At 40.0% G+C, this 19,796-nt stretch overlaps 2 protein-coding genes across 3 annotated transcripts; both read right to left on the minus strand.

Moving 5' to 3' along the window:
• Window positions 1–1,659: 1,659 nt before the first annotated feature.
• Window positions 1,660–16,339, minus strand: katnal1 (katanin p60 subunit A-like 1). The gene is made up of 11 exons (XM_030759063.1): window positions 16,224–16,339; window positions 15,491–15,664; window positions 9,718–9,878; window positions 8,684–8,852; window positions 8,441–8,568; window positions 8,235–8,340; window positions 5,736–5,894; window positions 5,372–5,498; window positions 4,978–5,112; window positions 4,664–4,790; window positions 1,660–3,180 (listed from the first exon to the last, which is right to left on the minus strand). The coding sequence occupies exons 1-11, from the start codon at window positions 16,260–16,262 to the stop codon at window positions 2,982–2,984; spliced, it is 1,524 nt and encodes a 507-aa protein (XP_030614923.1). The 5' UTR covers window positions 16,263–16,339; the 3' UTR covers window positions 1,660–2,981.
• Window positions 16,340–17,134: 795 nt separating this feature from the next.
• On the minus strand, window positions 17,135–19,605 carry LOC115800561 (ras-related protein Rab-33B). Of its 2 annotated transcripts, none has more exons than XM_030758006.1 (2): window positions 19,325–19,605; window positions 17,135–18,274 (listed from the first exon to the last, which is right to left on the minus strand). In XM_030758006.1, exons 1-2 carry the CDS (start codon window positions 19,580–19,582, stop codon window positions 17,834–17,836), a joined length of 699 nt encoding a protein of 232 aa, XP_030613866.1. In that variant the 5' UTR covers window positions 19,583–19,605; the 3' UTR covers window positions 17,135–17,833. The 2 variants fall into 2 exon arrangements, with proteins under 2 accessions (XP_030613866.1, XP_030613865.1); XM_030758005.1 differs by having other exon boundaries at window positions 17,135–18,280.
• Between the last annotated feature and the right edge of the window lie 191 nt (window positions 19,606–19,796).

The raw sequence follows: 19,796 nt of genomic DNA on the forward strand, positions 1-19,796 counted from the left end.
CAGAGATGCTGTATTAAGTTTAAGTATGGAGGCTCATGTCTCATCTGGAATGGTCATGTTCAAGTCTTCTTCTCATAAAGTTTTAGGTTTGGATGAAGAGGTGTCTGTCATGTTTAGCATTTTATTATATCAGCCCTTTACAGGTTGGGTTCAGTAATAAAATGGTTTCTAACAATGTAAACTCTGGTAGAGAAACTGAGCCTGAAAGAAAAGATTAAATAAAACGTCTGGCTTGTAAATACCTAAAAAAGTGGGATGTTTGTTGCTTCAGAATGTATGTTGAAAAGCTACACGTCATATTCTTTATAAAAATACATCCAAAACACTGTTTCAAGTAAACAAGAAGAATATGCTGTATTAAAAATCACAAAAGGAAACTAATAAAGACATGAAAAGATTTAATTTTACTCAAATATGACACTTAACACAAAAATTTTGGATACATTGTACGCTGCTTATTCTTACAGTCTCACACAGATCAACACGACCAGTGTGTGAAGGTGGAGTGAATCAAGAATGGATTCAGTGTAAAGTGCTTTTTGGTTTCTTGAATAGTGCTATTCAATCCATTATTATGTGAAAATATTTCAAAAATCACAATGTCATTTTACAGCATACATTCATTACCAGCACAACCATACTTGCATTCAGCAAATAAAACCTGTATTTTTTTCAAAAAATAAATGTAAAACTCGTAATGTTTGACTGTTATAAACTTTATGAAAATTTTCTGTTAAAAAAACACTGCAGGAGTGCTTTATGGTAGTGTTAAGTATTTTTTTTCTGAGAAAAAATGTACAAATTACTGTTTTCACAGATTAATTTATTTACGGTGGATTCACATCAAATCAATAGTTTTAAATTATTTTATAGTTTACATATTTTTCCTGTCACAATTTTACTGTTTATTACTGTTAATTATACGGATATTTTTTTACAGTACAGTCATGCTTTTTTAACCAGTGCAGCACCTTTAGAGAGTTTTCCAAAGACACCTTCACTTTTGGGATTTTGAATCAAATAGCGCCTTTGATCGCTCAACAGAAACCTGGATTTGTCTAAATTATTAAACAGCAGAAACACTAATGCTGTCAAGAACCAATATTTTTATGTCATGTGCCAGTTCATGTAACGTGGTCAATGTTTCATGAAAACAGACCATAGAGGTGTCACGCAGATGGATCTGTTTGACACGGAAGCTCAGTAGCCATTACACCATCTACGAATGTGTTATTCATGCTGGGTTACAGCTCATTAAAGTTCATTCTTGGCTCAAATGCCAACAGATCCGTCTCTGTTCAGCCAATAGTGTGATGCAGCTTTTTCTAGAAAAAAAAAGAAGAGGGCCTTGAGTTGAGATTTTTTTTTTTTAAAGCCAGCAGTAGTATTTCCAAGAATTCAATTTCACACTAAATGTTTCAACAGCTTCATAATTTCTGCATGATTCAACTGAGAAGTCTTTGGTTATTTGGTTAAATCTATTGGTTATTTGCTCCAAGCAGGATGACCTGAGAGCTTGAGCCAGTGTAAATTTACATATAAAAACAACAGGGAACAAATAAACATGGACTAACTTTTTTAACGTATTTTTATTTAAAGATATACTGTGTATACTGGCACCTAAATATTTCCATGAAATAAAGAAGTCGAGGATTTTGGTCAAAGAAGCATATCCTTTAATTAACAATAAATTCACAGGTCTAGTACAGTGGTAATGTCCCTACATTTGTTTGTCTAAATGGAACATAAACTAAAAACAGAAATTAAAACCAACAAAACATAAAACCAAACAAAGCACAACACATAATCACTCAGTAAAATATACAAAGATAATGTGCTGTGTGCCAGTGCAACATTTTATTCTAATCTAAACCTACCATAACATCGAGGTTCAATTCAAGTTTAATTCATACAAACTATAAATACACAGACTCCTCAAGGAGCTACATTAACACATGCAGCTGGTTTAAGAGAACTTTTCACACGATGAAATTAAATTTATGAATAGAAAGTCTGAACCTTCTTTTTTTTTTTTTTTATCTGAAAGACATCATTGTCACTGATTGATTGTTCAGGTCCAACATGTCTTAATCTCGCTGCTGTGATGACACACACTGTTAGCAGCTGATTAAAAATTTTCACTTGTTTAGACTCTCTAATATAAGCTGTTTTCACACATGCACTGCAGCCGTGAACCTATCTAGACTTCACCTGACAGCGGCATGTGCTAATATCCTGACTCAGCTGATCAGACACAGTTTTAACCTGCCAGCTCAATTCTGTGTGAAATTGCACTTGTGTGAGAATAGAACAGCTAAATGTTCATCTGATGCATTCACACCTTGTGACTACTGCCTCCCGCCTGTTCTATTTGGACAGCCAGCTCACCGAAAGCAAGCAGAATATTTTAGTAGTGAAAACTGATCTGATGGAAGCAATTTTCTGCTGTGTGCTACACTTAGGAAAGGGCAACTCTGGACAATGCTCTGATCTGGTTTACTTGACTTTTTCCAAGAATTCTTGCATGAAAACAGCTACACAATACCTTTGCTGTGTTTTTAGATGCTGGACATGAAAGGCTTGAAGCTCCACAGTGTGTAAATGTTATTTTTTTACTCAACTGTTCTTGCATGAGATCTCATGTATAAAAGCATGTGTACATTTCCTGTGCATTAGGCTGCTAGTTTACATTAAAAGTTCCCTGTGTGAGAGGTTTACTCCAGTCTTCTTCAGGTCACTTGAGTGGGCTGGATGACTGACACCTCTATACATACAGGTTGTGAAGAGCAAGTGAAATTGCAGGGGTGACGCCACCGTTTTCATGTTCCCTCAAAGGCACCAGTCTTCTGATCCCTGATGTGCTGCCTCGTTCAAATACAAGAGCTCACTCCACTGCTACTCTTCAAGGCTTTTAGTAATTTCAAAGCTATCAGTCCTCCTTTCAAGGTTCTGGTCCCTCTGGCTCTAATCCCAGCCGCTCTCTATACTGACCCAAACTCAGCCATCCAGGCTTCGTATTTTTCCAGGTCTGCAGCAGAAACAGACTTTGAGATCTTCTTGAGTGTTAGGGTGAAGTCCTCCATAGTCACAGGCATCTGGAGCTCTTCTTTGGACAGAGCTCGAATCTCTTCAGGGCTCAGGCCTTGGATTCGACGTCGCATTGCCATCATGGAGGCGTCCCTGATGTACGTGTAAAGACAGAAGCAGAGAACGGACAGAGGGAGAGAAGACTTTTACTCATGACACACAGAACATAATTGCACTGTTTTAAACTCCACATTTGCTGGGTTTTACCCCTGTCAGAAAGGATCGAGCCTGGGCTGTGATGAAATCCTGCAGGCTCCACTGTATCTGGATGAGGCGCACACATCCAAGGTCAATAAAACAATGTGAGGCAGAGATGAGCAGAGACAGCCTTGGGTGCATGAAATGCCTGCCATTCCTGGCATAGCTACAGCAGAAAGGATCCTCACACCAAGGACAGGACAGTGAGGATAAAAGTCTTACACTAAAACAACTGCTACACTGCACTAACGTCAAAACAGTGCTGTGTTTGAAGTGACAGGGACGATAAAAACACAAGGACAGAATGACCGCACAATCACACAGTCAAATTATCATTCTGTGTGCAGTTACTCTTTGTCCAATTTGCTTGTTTTATTGAGTTTACGCAATTAATAATTAGGCAGTGACAAAGCAAATTACTAGCACCTGGTGTCACTGAGTTGACTGCTTCATAACAATTCTTCTCATTGGATGAGCTTAGCTCTTAAATATTGGACTGGTACTTATATAGTGTCTTTCTACTCAGTTAGGCATTCAAAGCACTTTCTACTCCAAGTCTCATTCACCCAATAATGCACACATTCATACAGCAATTTTATCTACACCCACTCACATTCTGATGGATACGCCGGGAGCAACTCAGGGTTCAGGATCTTGCTCAAGGATACTACGGTTGCAGATTGGAGGAGATCGATCTACCACCTTGTGAATTGGTAGACAACCTGATCTATCGCACAGGCACAGCCACCCATACTCTAACTTTAACACGTAAGTCTATCCATATTGACTTCTTAAGCCTCAGCGAGTGAGACTTTGCACCACATGTAATATTTACAAAAACAGAAGGTAGTTTAAGCTCAAACTGAAAAATGACTAAGAGAGCAGCTAAATCCCGCCTATACTCAAACAGTGGAGGTGCTGAGCAACACAACTGCTTTGTGGCAGTAGCTGCAAAGAACAGAAGGCAAGAAGCCTGAGCTTCCAGTGTGCTGGCCACAGTATCACCGAGGAAGCAGCACTAGACTTGCTACAGGCTTTTAAAAAGGAGAAATTGTAAAGCAATTTTAATATGCCACTTTGGATAAAGTAAATTAGTGGAATAAAATGTCATAGTATAAGCTTTTGCACAGCGCTCACAAACTGAGAACTCTGGTAAAGACCCAGACACAATCAGAAGTTTTCTAGCTGCATGGCAAGAATTTATCTCGTCATTACGTGTTACCCCAACAGTGACATGTGGTCATATGAATCTTGTAATAGTTTAAGTCAGAGCATACTGAAACAAAGAACAAATAGCGGTATTTTTTTTACTGTGTTCTGTATATAAAAGATGAAACATGAACTGATAATGAACAATCAGTTTCTAAATTACACACACCTGCAGACGTTGGTGATGTCTGCTCCAGAGTAGCCCTCGATCTTCTCAGCAATGAGGTCCAGATCCACATCAGAAGCCACCTCCACCTCCCTCAGGTTGATCTTAAGAAGCTCTACACGGCCCACGGCTACATCCAAATACACAAAAAAACTGTTTTAAATTAAGGGCAACACATCTGAGAACCAGTTTAGGAGGACTGGGATTGAAAAACATTAGACAGGCACATAAAACACTAATGACACAAAGCGTGAAGAAGTTATCAGTTATCTTAGTTTCTGTTAAGATTGCTGTTCTGTCAGTCTGTGCCTGGTTACCTGAGGGCAGTGGGATGTAGATCCGCTTTTCCAACCGCCGTCGCAAAGCCTCATCAATGTCCCAGGGGAAGTTTGTGGCAGCGAGGACCATCACCATTTTAGAGGGGTCGTCATTCTCCAGGGCTCCTCCAACACCTGCTCACAAAAACACATACAAAATTCTTGGTAAAATTTAGTCCTTTCTGCAGTTTTACAGCTGCAGCTTATTTACCCAACATGTTCAGTTACAAAGTATCTCAAATCTCATTTAGATTTAACAAAGTGCCAATGCATTATGACACCTGTCATGTTTGCTTCTAATTCAAATTTTTGCAAAATCTTTGATTAATCCCACAAAAAACTGTAACAGCAAGCCTTGCACAGCTCCACCTTCCTAGTTCTCGGTTCCACTAACCATCCATCTGAATCAGGAGTTCTGATTTGACCCTGCGGCTGGCTTCATGTTCATCAGATGTTCCTCTCCTGCCACAGATGGAGTCGATCTCGTCTATAAAGATGGTCGTTGGTGCATAAAATCGGGCCTAGGAAAAAAGAAGTTGTGCATTGTGAGTCTTATTTCTGCTACATCGCACACACACATGTAAACAGGAAATGGCTGTATTCTTTTGTAGTGCTTTTATCCAAAGTGCTTCATAATTTGACTTTGATTCACTTATTCATTCATACACACACACACAAACACACACTGATGGGAGCAAGATAAATGCAAGGGTTCAGTGTTTTGCCCATGGCCCAAATACCCATTTCCACACACTCACCATTTCAAATAGCAGACGGACAAGTTTTTCCGACTCGCCCCTGTACTTGGAGGTCAAGGTGGAGGAGGACACATTGAAGAAAGTGGTTCCACATTCTGTGGCCACAGCTTTGGCTAGCATGGTTTTCCCCGTCCCTGGAGGGCCGACCATTAACACACCCTAAAACAAAATGTCACACAATTTGAAAACATTAGACATGTAAACAAATGTACACGCACAGAAAGGATTAGGCTGCAAACACAGAAGATCAGTATTCACTTCACTGTGACCATTAACAGTCATATCAGCATGCGGCTTCCACATTCTTTTTAAGAACTTCTTGGGAAATACAGTTAATAGCTGCCTTGTCAAGACTTCCACATGTAGATCGATAATACGTTAAAACTTAAGCTGGTTGAGCACATGCAGGAGATTGGGGGGGGCAGTGAGCATAGCTCAGTCCAAATGTTAGGGGGAAAAAAATCCATTTACCAGCACCCCTAAAGCTCACTCCTGTGAGAAAAGGATATTAGATTGAATGTAAATGGATTGCCTTCCTGTAGACCTGTAATCCCAGTATGAGACTTGATAATTGTGTGTTATTTAAAAGCCTGTGATATTAAACAAATGTGCCAAACCCTGATTTAAATCTCCTCTATATCCATTTTTAATATCGCTGCCACTCTGGTGTCTAACAGTTCTGCTGGGTGTCTGTGGCCACAGAGATTACATAAACCGCAAAAGGAAGCATTACTGACATAATCCGTTTCATTTTTAAGAAACTGTATTTTTCTTTGCCTCAGTCAATTTAGGCTCGTGTGTGTTATGCTGACTGCAGGAACGAGTCGAGTGACTTGGAATATAAAACAGTACTGCGGTCGTATTGATTGGAATCTCAGCAGGAGCAGATGGGAGCATATGTGCACCTACATTAAGAGTAGAAACACCCAAACCTGCTGCAGGGAGGACTGACAAAACAGAACTTCATAGACCTAAATGTCAGTGTTAATGAAAAACATACCTCCAGTCTACCTGTGCACTGAGAAAACAACCATTAATCTGTTCCTCTCTACAACTGACTTATCATTCTTTAATTTTACACCATTTTCAGCGATTAAAAAAAAATGCCTGTCCGTCTTTTTCAAAGTAGTGAAGAGTTTAATTACGCATGCCTATATAAGATAAATGAAAAGCATTGTGCTGCTGTAAAAAAACAAAGTATTAACCCTCACATGGTGGGCCTCAGGGGAAGAGACCTCACATGATGGAAGTTTAACCAAGGCTGATGCAGAAGAACATGCTCTGATTGGTCATTCAGACCATAACTCTGTAAAAACATTTTATTTGTGACCAGACTAAGTGATCAGCCAGGCTGTGCTACGGCTGCCTCCAAAATTGACACTCTTCGTAGGTTTAGCCAGCTCCATTCTGCAGTGTATTAGCAGATGTTACATAGATTATCATACTATCACTGCTGCTTTACAACCCCCAGCCACAGCATGAAAGAGCAGTTTGGCAAGAGACACTAAAGAGCATCATCAGCTTAAATGTTAAACTGATGACTGCTACCCATGAGCTAAACTAACAGTGATGGTAGTTGTAACAACCTGCTCTGCACCAAATTAGTCCATTACTGTCAACTTCACTGCTGAAAATTAGCTAATTTCATAGCCTGCATTTGTTTAAAATATCCTATACAGCCTTAGAACTGCACAAAAATTAACCGAAATAAACAGAAAACTAAAAAAGCAAACAAATAAAAAACATTATGTACCGATCCACTGCTTTTAAATAAAATGAATGACATTACATATGCAAGCAGCAGGTATCTTCCATTTTATCAAATGCCATTTACTGCATGGTTCTTCTTAAAACTATGTTGTCAGCTTCCTCTTCAGTCCTTTATTTTTTTGAGAGCGAGGTTATCACAAATTAACATTATTTGATTATTTAGTTGTCTTTTTAGAGATGTCTGTCAGTCTCTCAGTGCTATCTTGCCCCCCCCCCCCCCCAAAAAAAATATTTTCTATATTTAAAAACAAGAACATTTTGGCTGTGAAAAACTTCAGCACAATTTTATGCTGTGTTCATCTGGAACTAGTAAGTTGTTGATGCAATCTTTTATGCCATGCTAGAAGACATAATTACTAATGTTAGAAGAGAAATGATAAGTTTGATATATTAATTAGGTAAGGGAGTTTGTAAAGACATAACACAGGTCTGCAGAACTGAACTGACCCATGGTCAACTTGAATAATATGGGAGGTTTAGTGTGAAGCTAACTGGTCATGATGTAGAAGTTGGTGTTGACCTTAACACTCAAACTTTGATGTAGCTGGTGCAACATGCTGCAAGATACTCAAGATGGAACGTGTGTTACAGAAAAAAGTGAGTGGCTCACAGCTGAAAAACATCTCTGTCAATTTCTGCAGTTACTTGCTAATTTTTTTTTAAACCCCACTAAGGAAATAGGTAAAGTTTGTATGTACAGAATGTGTGTGTGTGTGTGTGTGTGTGTACCTTCCAAGGGCGGCGAATGCCCTTAAAGAAGTCAGGCATCCACATGGGCAACACCACTGCTTCTCTCAATAGCTTCTTAGCATCTTCCAGATCCGCAATGTCATCCCTGCAGTTTACGAAAGAAATCAGCCAGTGGCACTGTGGAAATCTGTCCTAGTTGCAGAACCAATGAAGCATTATGGAAGTATCAGAGCATGCTGCCATACCAGTGCACATTAGGGTTACGGGACACAATATCTCTTTCCAGTGAGTCCACCAGGTCACTGTCATATCCTGCACCATCAAACAACTTCTGCCCTTCCTCCCCCTGTGCATCTCCTCCTCCTTTCTTTCCCTGATGGAGAAAAAAGAAGGAAAAACAATATAACAAAAACCTGATGTGTTTGGGACTTACTCATTTCTTATTTATCCATCTGTCTACTCTAACCACAAATCAACTGTAGTCTGACCTTATCATCTTTGGATTTTGCGCCTCGGGCGTCTCTGACTCCCGCCCGGTCTCCTTTAGGGTTGGCCTGAGCACGGCCTCCTGGCCCTGCCCCACGATGCTGCAGGCCAGGTGAGTCCTTCCTCTGCTGCTTCACTGCACTGTTGGGCCGCTTTACTGCAACAGGATTCCTGCAAAAATGCACGCACAGCAACATACAAATGGATAATAGTATGATAATAATAGGACACTTGCATGCAGAAACATCAAACACGGGTTCCGACTGGTGTACCAAATGCTCCCACAGATATCGTTAGTTTTAAACCAGCTCTGCTACTTTTCCACAGAGGCAGTTTCATCTGATCCCAGTAGCAGAACATGATGAGGTACATTGTGCTGGTAGAGATGAAAGTAATTATGCAAAATATGTCTCTCTGTACTTCAAAGAGCACTTCCTTATGGAGATGTTGTGTTTCTGAGGAGCATTATTAACAATCATCTCTGCAAAAATGGACACTCAGAAAGCCAAATAAATATATAGTTTGCCCTTGAGCAAGTATTTTGTAATCTACAGTCAAAGATTACAAAAAAGCCCATATATTACATTCTTGTTTTTAATTCAACATGAAAAAAAAAGAATGGGCAAAAAGACAGCAGTGTGCAAGCATTTTTTTTTTAAGCATTTAAATTTTTTTTCCCTGTGCAATGTTATACAGAAATAATGGATCTTTATGAATTAACAAACCTCCAAAAAACAAAACTTTCCCTACAAAATATAGGAGTGAGGTCTAGATGCTGCATTGGACGTTTATCTTAAAAATGAGTGAGTTTAGAGTATAGTTTAAAACACAAATATAACCCAAACTTTTTGAGATCACAGTGTGACACGCTTATTATAACCCTAAATAACCCCTGCTTTGTGTTTTTCTGGCTGCTCCCACAGCTGGTATTTGTTTTCTTGGCTCAAATATTCAAACCTTCACTTACTTATTTTGACTGAAAAATCCATGAAGCTGAAAACATAACTAACACACACACACGCACGCACGCACGCACCTGTGCTCAGCAGGGATGGGAGGGGGCCACACAGCGGGATCTTGTGGTCTCTCCTCCGGCCGCGGGACTAAGATGTCAGTTGGCTTCTCTGACTTAAAACTTTCCAGCGTTGCCATGATTCCTTTGACTTGTTCGTACTCCTCAGTCAGTTCCTTACTGACCTGGAAACAAACGGAAGAAGGGAAGTATTATATCTGCACTGCATCACTGAGCATCATACAAAAAAAAAACTGCAGCTGAGCTAACAAAAACAAACAATGAATGAAACACACTATGTAAAGGGCACCAAGAGTCTCAAGGGACTCTCATGAGAGTTATCAAGAGAAGAAAACCTGGTTCAGTTCAAGGTGTCCAAGAGCCATACCGGAATCTCCTGAACAGACTGACAGCTCTGAAGACTCAAGAAAAAAGGCTCCTGGTTCCACATGACGCTCTGTAGGAAAGTCCAACATCTGGCAAAACAGGTGAACTGTGAGTTCCTGAAACCATGACCTCTGTTAAAGTCTGAGCCCAGGGAGAGGGTCATCAACAGGAGACCTCTTCGACGTGGGGGGTGGTAGGCCTCAAGCCTGCTCAGTCACAGAGTTTTCAGTGACCTCTTTCCCACCAACAGGGTTCCGGAGCCTGTGCCGTAATTTAAACCGTTAGGCGGGTTTTCCACCGCCGAAGCACTCGGTGCTCAGCCGAAAAACGGGTTCAATTCCGGCCCCGCAAATTAGCTGGTCTGGAACCAGGAACGCGTGCGGAAAGCGGCAGAGGGGCATGACTCTGCCGTCTCAACATCAAGTTTTCCACCATATTACATGTGTATTACATGAGAAAAGCGAAGCGATTTTCATGGCTGTGAATTAGGTTGGGCTCTAAGGCTGAACTTGCTGCTTTGTATCAGTTCATATCACAGATAAAAGGACACAAAGTGCGTACTTGTCGTCTTGCTCTAATCGCTGTCTGTGTTTACCTCTGTGCTGCACACAGATGCTGCAGTAGTTTGGTTTGGACCGTAAAACGCATTTGCAGCACAAGAAAGGGGAGGGTGTTTTTCTCAACGTTTGTGCGCTTCGGCTTCCGTGTCCAGACGAGGACCCGCCCACGCTCATACGTAAAGGAGCAGTTCACAGAAACGTGGTGGGAACGCGGGCCCGTTCTTAAGCGTTTCGCCGGTTCACCGGGATCAGCACGGGAACTTGCTCCGGCTCCGGAACCTCGGCGGTGGGAAAGAAGCAACAGAAGAACACATTAGTGCTCAAGGGGGAACAGAACTCACAGAGAAAGGCCAGTGAAATACAATGTTTCAATTCCAGTTTTAGCATTTTCAGTAGTCTGACTCATAATCTGTTTTGATTATTTATCATTGGGAGGCCATTGACATGAGGTCTAAGGAGGGACACATTCTGATTTCACTTAGATGACCACAGATAACAATTTTGCTGTGAGCTGTATGTAAAATCAACAAAGGATGGATGTGTGAGTATGACCTCTGACTCGAGAATTTACCACATTTCAGACTCACTTGACTTTGACTGTCGGCAATACATGCTGTTATATCCAGAACAAGACCGACAGGAATAAACAAAATGCAAAATGAGTAAATGAAGTCATAAAAGTAAAATAGTCAAGGTTTCTCCTACTAACACCAGATTAAATCCAATTAGCTTTTCTTTTCTTTTCAAATTGAGAGATCAATAATATCTGTTATTATAGTCATATATATCACTCACACACACACACACACACACACACACACACACACACACGCACACATATATATTTTCTTTTGGATTAATTCATTTCTTAAGGCAGTTTTAACTGGCTGAATGTATTATTGGATCCTGGAATCAGGAGGCTGCAGTGCTACCTCCTTTTAGATGATTGTTTTATGGTATTTTATGGTACTTGTTTTAAACGTTTTAATTTTTAATTTTCTTATGTTATTTATTGTTCTTAATGTTTTTATTTATTTATTTTTATTTTATTATTTTATTTATTTATTTATATATTTTTATTTTTATTTAGTATAGTCCTTGGGGTTACAGATCTTGTACAGCACTTTGGTCAACGTCGTTGTTTTAAATGTGCTTTATAAATAAACTTGACTTGACTTGGAATCAAAATTTTTATATATGTTTGCTTTTTTCTTTATGTTTGTTTCTATCTTTTTGTCTTTAGTGTTTTATGTTTTTATTTTATTCCATAGGTATAACACATCTACACATGTGCAGTTTTAAATCGTAGGGTTCTAGGATGACTAATCATCGACTTGTGTGAGCTTTAGCATATGTTTTTCTTTTCCATAGTTGCTGACTTGAAAACTGTGTCAAATGTTGATTTTAGAGCATTCATTTATTTTTATTTTTACCTGAATAGATTGAATCAATTTTAGAGTAGAAAAATTTAAGACTGGGTTGAACTAATCAAAAGATCTGCAATATGAAGACAATGAACAATAGATCTTTCAAACATACACCTCTGCTGTTAAAAAGGTGTCTTGGCAAATTGTAGTGCGTAGATTTTAAGTTGATAGTTTTTGAGTCAGGGTGTTATATTTAGTGGGTAAAATTAATACTTCAAATTAATAAAACTATGTTAAATATTTAGACCTGATCTGAACACAGTCTATTTTCAAATTTAAATAGTGACGCCAAAGGCCTGCAGTTCAAGACTCAACTTTTTAAATTAAAGACAGTAGGGAAAACTCAGAACTTTATACAACTGGACTAGTTTTCATGGATACCAGTAACCGCTCCCTGGTGTGCCGTTATAAGGAGAATATGTTTTTACCAGGAAGAACATGTCTGTTTGGAATAGGAGACCTGCCTTATTGGTGTGGGAACACACCAGTCTGACAGGCTGGATATAACAGACCCTGGTCTAAGAAAACAGAAGGCTGGAAGGGCTGATGTGTGGGAGACACAGACTGTGTCCTCAGTTTTCTGGGAGAATGGGATGGTGCCTGAGTTAGTCCAGGTTGTTATGTCAATAAAACAACAAGCCCCAAAGGGTCCTTTTATGTCTTAGGAGTTCCTGGTGGGGTTCTTAGCAAACTTAAGGTATAGCAGCAGTTTGAGTCACTGTATGACTTTCGGGCCAAAATTAAACCAAATTTAGATCGGATCAATTATAATATTAAATCAGGAAGGTTGAGTAACTTTACAGAGACTAACTGGAAAACTTAGTGAGTGATAAAACTAAACATAATTAACAGCAGAATGTAATGGCATAGACGTGACTTGTGTTGTTCATTCAGTCTAAATTACAGTCTTTATTACAGTTACTGTAAGAATTAGATGACTAAATCTGAGGAAAATACAAAAAGAAAAAGGGTCTGAACCTGTAATGACAGGATCAGTTATTTAGCAAATAAATACTAATTGATGAAAGTGCAATAATGAACAATCACCTTATGTAATGTGCTTTAAACAGATATGTTCTGAGTATGTGTTTGCAGAATGATCATGATCTTGTGTCTCGTGCGTAAGTTTACTGGCTTGCCATTTTTGTTCGTTTGGCTTTAATTTATAGAAAAGGAGGGTGGTTTTGGAAAATGTGAGTGCTTATAATAATTATGCTATTAAATGCTTTTATATGCTTTGCCATTCTTTATTGCTGCTGCAAAAAAAGAAGATGAAGAAGGAGAGCTGTGTTGAACTCTGAAATTGCCACTCTTTGCCCCCCAGTGATGTGCTGACCTAGGTAATATAAACAAACTGTAGATAACAAAAACACAGTGGCTTACAGTTTGGACCATGTCTGTGTTGAAATTACTTATTGTGCTTTAAAATATATTATAATCATGCCATTATTGTTCTTAAGAATTTTGATCAATAGGTTAATACCCATGGCGGTGTATTTTGACACCTTTTTGGTAAAAGGTGTCAAAGGAGGGAGTTGCTGGGGTTTTATTTTTTTACTCAAAGAATAAAATGACAAATGGACAAATGTTTAAAAGTAAACTCCAGGAAATTAATTAATAAACGGTGGCTGAAGCAAACAACAGACTATTTAATAAATAAATAGATACATTAAACATTAGAAAGTGCCAGACTAACTTCTCAGTCTCAGTGCGTCTTATCTTGGAGATTCGGCCACAGTACGTACAATTAAAACATCATCAACATCACCATGTATTAATCTGGACAAGATTGTTCTGTATTGATTAAATTGAAACATCAGGGGAGAAGATGTGCTTTTTGGCTTTATCGCTGATGAGAGGAATCTGGGTCATGAAGAACCAGCTTGGACAAGACCTAATGACTAAGGCCAACTCGCAGCACAGACTCTGTTTACGTGTAGATAGCAGCAGTATAAAAATGTTATGGTTAGTGAGGAACACGGGCTCAGAGGAGAGGGAGACAGAGCACACACAGGCCTGTCTCTTCCTCTGAGTCCCACATGCGCATGTGTTATATCTTCTGGTTCTTTAATACAGGGATCCTCAAATCCAGGCCTTGAGGTCTGGTGTCCTGCAGGTTTTAGATGTATCCCTGATCCAGTGACGTGCGGTGAGGGTCGTGACTGGTGAGGCACTGACGTCATCACATCAGATTTACAAACATATAGCTTATTCACCATTTGATTGGCAACAGTTGTTTTGTTTAACATTAACATAGTCTGAAGCAAACCTTTTAGCTCCGGTGTTGGTCTTCCTTTAATTATTATCTTCTGCTTCGATTGAAAGTCCAGTTTAGAAAATTCTTTCAGTTGAGTTATGTAATCTTCCATGTTGAACATAAGGCCAAGCAACAGGAAAAACTAACTGGCCTTGCTAAACTGTTTATGGTAGCTTGCCGCCGAGGAGTCGTAGAGTCCCTGGGATCACCAGCGCCCCCTACCATGAGGCACGAGAACTGCGTGCCTCACCTAGTGTCTCTTCGCAGCAGTTTCATGATCGCTCAACACAAGAATGCATTACACACACATACAGTTGTTAATGAAAAAAAAAAAAAAAAACTGTGCATTATATACACCAGCTAAAATATAGAAATTTAGTTCATATAGTAAAAGTGTTAGAACATTTTAATAGCCACATGCAAAGGGAAAGTAATCCGGTCTCACTGCATAGCATGCCAGCACAGTTAGTAGTCATTGGCAATGACTATACTGAGCCGCACCACGGATTGCGCAATCCGTGGTGCGGCTCGCCGGGCTGGTGCCTCACCGTTCGTCTCTTAGTATTTGACCGGCAAATGCGAAAATTCAGCGATTTTGAAAAAACTAATCTAAAAATGGTGTAGTTAAATGGAAAAGAACTTTAAAATACAAATCACTGAATGAATATAACCATTTAATTTATTTTTTAATTTTATATTTCCACGATGACAGGTGAGGCCGTGCCTCACCTGCCTCCCCTGACTGCACGTCACTGCCCTGATCCAACACACCTGAGTCAAATATAGAAGTCATTAGCAGGACTCTGGAGAACTTGACTGCATACTGAGGAGGTAATTTAGCCATTTGATTCAGGTGTTTTGGATCAGGGATACATCTAAAACCTGCAGGACACCAGACCTCAAGGCCTGGATTTCAGGATCGCTGCTTTAATATATTAAATGTCTTACTTTTTTAATTTAAGTGTTTCAGGTGTCTTCTTCACAAATAAACGAACACGTTATCAATCACAACAAACACGGGAAATGACACAGAGAAAAGCACTCCTAACTATTCCATCTTAAACAAATAACCAATAGTTGCCAACAAATTTAAGTTTTTCATCCAGGATTAAGTCATAAATACTGTGTAACTGGTGTAACAGTAGTCAGTGGTCCCGAGGACTCACCTGTTGCCACTTGACTTTAAGCGCAGGGTCTCTGAGGGACTGACAGTGTTTGTGGATCTGTTGAATGACACCCTGGTAGTACACAATGGAGGAGTCATAGTTCCCAAGCAAGGCGTACTCTCGACCCTTCTTGGCGTTGTCCCATATTTCTGCCAAATTCATGCTGAATAACGGCTGCATTAAAAAAAAAAAAAAAAAAAAAAAAGGAAAACAAGCAATTGCATGAACTGAGTATTCAAACAGTTAAGAGTTCAAAGGTTAATGCTAGTTCAATATTTTAAGCTAACGCCTCCACATTTTTCTTATTATTATTAGGTGTCCTCAAATTATTTTATTACAGGACGGTCCAGTTCTTTGGAAGTCTGCTGCCCATCAGATAACTTATAATGAAACGGCTAAACCCGGTGAAGCACGTTAGTTAAGCTAGCTCATGTCGGACGCTTTCGTTTTGAATGAAGGTATTAACCGCAGGGGCTTCGCCTGACTACTGAATGAAACCTCTATTCAAATTAGCTTCTTTCTCGCGTACACCCTGCAATATCACCGGAGTTAGCCTTCTGCTAGCTCGTTGCTAGGCCACAGACGAAAAAAACCAAACCGAATCGTGTGGCAGCAACCTAAACAGTACTTAATCCTCCCACCATACGTTCCATCTGCAAGTACACAAAAACATCCTACCGACGAGCTGAATTCCATTCTAAACAAGTGTTCACTGTGAAAATTAGACTCCTACCTGTATGAAAAGCGCTCGTTTGTTTGAGTTTCCTTTCATTCGGGGTCCGGTATTGAGGACGGTGTTACCATGGCCGCGGAGAGACGCCGCGTGAGGAATACAAACAGCTCTTTGCCATGCTGCTTTCACGGGCTTGCTGCATCTGACAACTCTGATGTCGCCAAAGAAAGCAGCCAGGTTGTTCAGCTGGGATCGCTACTATTATATTAGCTTAATTAACACAGTGGAAATCATTCAGTAGTCAGGCTTAAATTATTAGCTGTGTTCTATGTATCACTACACAGTTAGCTACAACTGCTGGATTTGCTATTTTACGTGATTTAGCTAACGCATCAAAAGAGCCATGCACAACTGTGCCACTGGTCGTCGCTAATGCGGTAAATACTGCAACGTAAAGTCTTCAGTTTAACTGTCTGTGTAGATTCTCTGTCATCCAGGTCATAGTAGTCTCTGGAGCTTGACAAAAAGGCGAATGGACTTCTTTTTTTTTCTTGAAGGCGTTTCACCTCTCATCCGAAAGGCTTCTTCAGTTCTCACTACAAAGCTTATAGATCTAATTTTGGAGCTTTTAATCGTTTCACACCATGTTTATCAGCAGATTGAGACTAGTTTTGTTTTGTTAGTTTTTTTTTTTTTTGCCTTAGCACAAATTACAGTGGATCTAGAACTGCTAGAACTGCAGCAGCTGTGCTCCGTACTTAGTGGAGCAATAACCCTCACTGAGCAGCGTTGGCTCATCTTTTAGGCAGACCACAGTAGCTTACCTGAGGTGGCAAAAAAGTATAACCACTGCTTACATTACACTTAGAGCGGAAAACAACACCATAAACATCAAGAACACAACACTGATGAAACCACTTTTATTGATTTGCATCTGTATAGTGTATTATTACTATCATACACATGCAACACATTAAACAGTCAGCTGTGGTGTTTTTCATCAGTTTCCAGATCTGCTGAGCTTCTTTTTGGGCATGCTTTTCAAGTGAACTATGTGGCACAGCAACATTTAGTCACTTATGTTCTCAGGTTTTATCTGAGCTCTCTCCAAACAGCCGTGTACATACATGAGCTGACACAAATACATTCAATAACAGCACCAAATCCCACACTGCAGATTTAAGAACTAAAATATCACTTCAGAACATTTGCTTGCAGTGTTCGTCACAGTATCGGTGTATCTTATTGGTCCCTTTACTCACACAAAAATCTATTTTTCTCTTCATTAAGTTCTCTTAATTGCATTGAGTTCTGCAGATACGTTATAGTGCGGTAATGCTGCTGTACTGGCGATGGCTGCATATCATTCATGATCATTTATCTACTAAAGTGCACTCTGCAATGTTCTGTTTGCAGACTCTGTGATCTGAAGCGCAGTTTGTGCTACAAATATTCGGCATACCTCCATATGCATTCATGCATTTTATTGAATTTTTAGTTTAATACTGTGGAAACTTTTACCTCTCATAACAAGCTTCTGTCATTTCTACCTAACTGACATGAGAGTGCTTTGTGAATTTAGCCTCAGTGTTGTTCAAAGCACACTTAATATTAGGCTGTCGTGACCATATTATTTCATCTGAGTGCATCCACATAGGATGTAGGTGACCTCAGCACTGACAAGTTGCTGATTCCTGCTCTCTCTGGTTCCACATTTGCCTGAAATTGCTCTCACTGGGCTGCTTTAGTCTCAGGGGTTTGTGGCTCTTCAGCCTGTAAGCTAAAGTCAGGAAGATAGCATCAACATGTTCCTTCTCAGCCGGGTCCTTGGCTGAAGTCTCAAACAGCGGGAAGTTGTAGCTGTCAGCCAGACACTGCGCTGCCGATGTAGGAACCTCCCGGCGGTCCCTCAGGTCACACTTGTTTCCCACCATGATGCGGGGCACCAGGGGCCCCACGGAGTGCCGGCTGCACTCTTGAATCCACTCGGGGATGCTCTCGAAGGAAAGAAGACTGGTCACGTCGTACACAAAGATGACAGCGTGGACGCTGCGGTAGTAGTGCTCCACCATGCTCTTCCTGAAACGCTCCTGACCTGCTGTGTCCCAAATCTGCAACTAGCACAGCAGAAACATATTGATGCCACAGAGTCTTATTTAAAGGATAAGGCCAGTGTTATGTTCTACATGTCTTTTTGACAACCAGTTCTATTGGAGGGAACATGAAAAAGCAGCAAAACGTTATTCCACCTTCCCTATTGTGTTTGTGCTGCTCAGCTCCAACCTTCAACCTTGGCTACTACTAAAAAGTGTTTGCTTCAGAATGGTGCATCTTAAATTTAATCAAAACAAAGTTTTAGCAGCTTTGGAGCAACAATGTAGGTATACAGCACAGTAGGATAAACCATACGCTATCAAACATAGAATCAATCCACAGTTGATTTTTTTGCAATTTTTTTATATATATATATATATATATATATAATGATAACATGTCATTAAAAATGCCAGTGATGGAACATTGTCACAGCAGACACTTCAACATGTTACAGAAAGAGAACCTGAGGTGTGAATTAATAATTCACACCTGAGATGGCTGAATTTCATTTATCAGCATTCAGGCTGGCTCACTGCCACACTGTCACGGTTTACTGAAATACTGACTGACAGAGCTCATGTTAGTGTCATTATTATAGACTTCGTGTTCCTACTATGATGAGTCAAAATGCCTGCTCTGGAGCCAGGCTGGCCAAAAATAAACCTTTTCTGACAAAGAACTTAAATTTGAGGAAAAAGAATATAAAAAAAAATTTTCACTTAAGGTGACTTGGTATTGCTCAGTGGGTCACCTGATCTGACAGAGTCATGGTTAACGGGATGTGTTTCACTTTGACTGGAATATCTCTAGTAGGAATAAAACGGGAATAGTTATGACTGCAAGAACAGAAACACCTATGAACTGGCTTCATTATTCCCCTTTTTTTGTGGACAATAAAGCTTTCATTTTAGCCACCGGTCATCTCCCCTTCACCCGCCTACAGGCTGAAAACAGACTCCAGGTCAGTCTCTGTGAGGTGACCTATAAACCGTAGCATAGACAAACAGCAGTGGGACTTCACAGGTAACCGCTGTGTGCGTTCCTTAAAATGTAGGACTTCTCACCTTGATCCTCTCTCCATCCAGCTCCAACGTCCTCTCTCTGAAATCGACCCCGATAGTTGCCTCTGGGTTTTTCAGGAAAGTGCCCCCGCAGAACCGGTAAGTCAAACACGTCTTCCCCACATTTGAGTCTCCTATTACTATTATCTTGAATATCCGAGCGTGTGTAGTGTCATATTCGTGATGAGACGAGAGCTCCAGGGAGTCATTTCGACTGAAAACTGTGTCAAATTCCTCCCCAGGTTTGTTTTCTATTGCCATTGCTCATCTTCTCGCGGTCTGGATGGTGGTACAGCGGTGAAATATCGCGAGATTTAAGAGAGGACCTTTTAATGCCACTAGGCTACGTTCACTATACAAGTTAGTAATTTCTCTCTCTCTTTTTAAAGAGTTTGCCATAATACTCAGTACTGAGCAAAGGTCTTGAGCCAACCTTCATTTCTTTATATTTTGCCATATAAAATGAGAAATGGGT

Source organism: Archocentrus centrarchus, chromosome 21 (assembly GCF_007364275.1).
Source record: "Archocentrus centrarchus isolate MPI-CPG fArcCen1 chromosome 21, fArcCen1, whole genome shotgun sequence".
In the NCBI taxonomy this organism is placed as follows: domain Eukaryota; kingdom Metazoa; phylum Chordata; class Actinopteri; order Cichliformes; family Cichlidae; genus Archocentrus; species Archocentrus centrarchus.

Bases quoted from the DNA above. Each gene is read 5' to 3' on its own strand.
- katnal1 (XM_030759063.1), bottom strand. From the start codon at position 16,262: ATGAAAGGAAACTCAAACAAACGAGCGCTTTTCATACAG. The intron at 9,879-15,490 runs GTGAGTCCTCGG...GTTTGTTTCCAG, and splicing joins TTAAAGTCAAGTGGCAACAG to GTCAGTAAGGAACTGACTGA. The intron at 4,791-4,977 runs GTAACCAGGCAC...ATTTGGATGTAG, and splicing joins CTACATCCCACTGCCCTCAG to CCGTGGGCCGTGTAGAGCTT.
- LOC115800561 (XM_030758005.1), bottom strand. From the start codon at position 19,582: ATGGCAATAGAAAACAAACCTGGGGAGGAATTTGACACAGTTTTCAGT. The intron at 18,281-19,324 runs GTGAGAAGTCCT...CTGCTGTGCTAG, and splicing joins TGGATGGAGAGAGGATCAAG to TTGCAGATTTGGGACACAGC.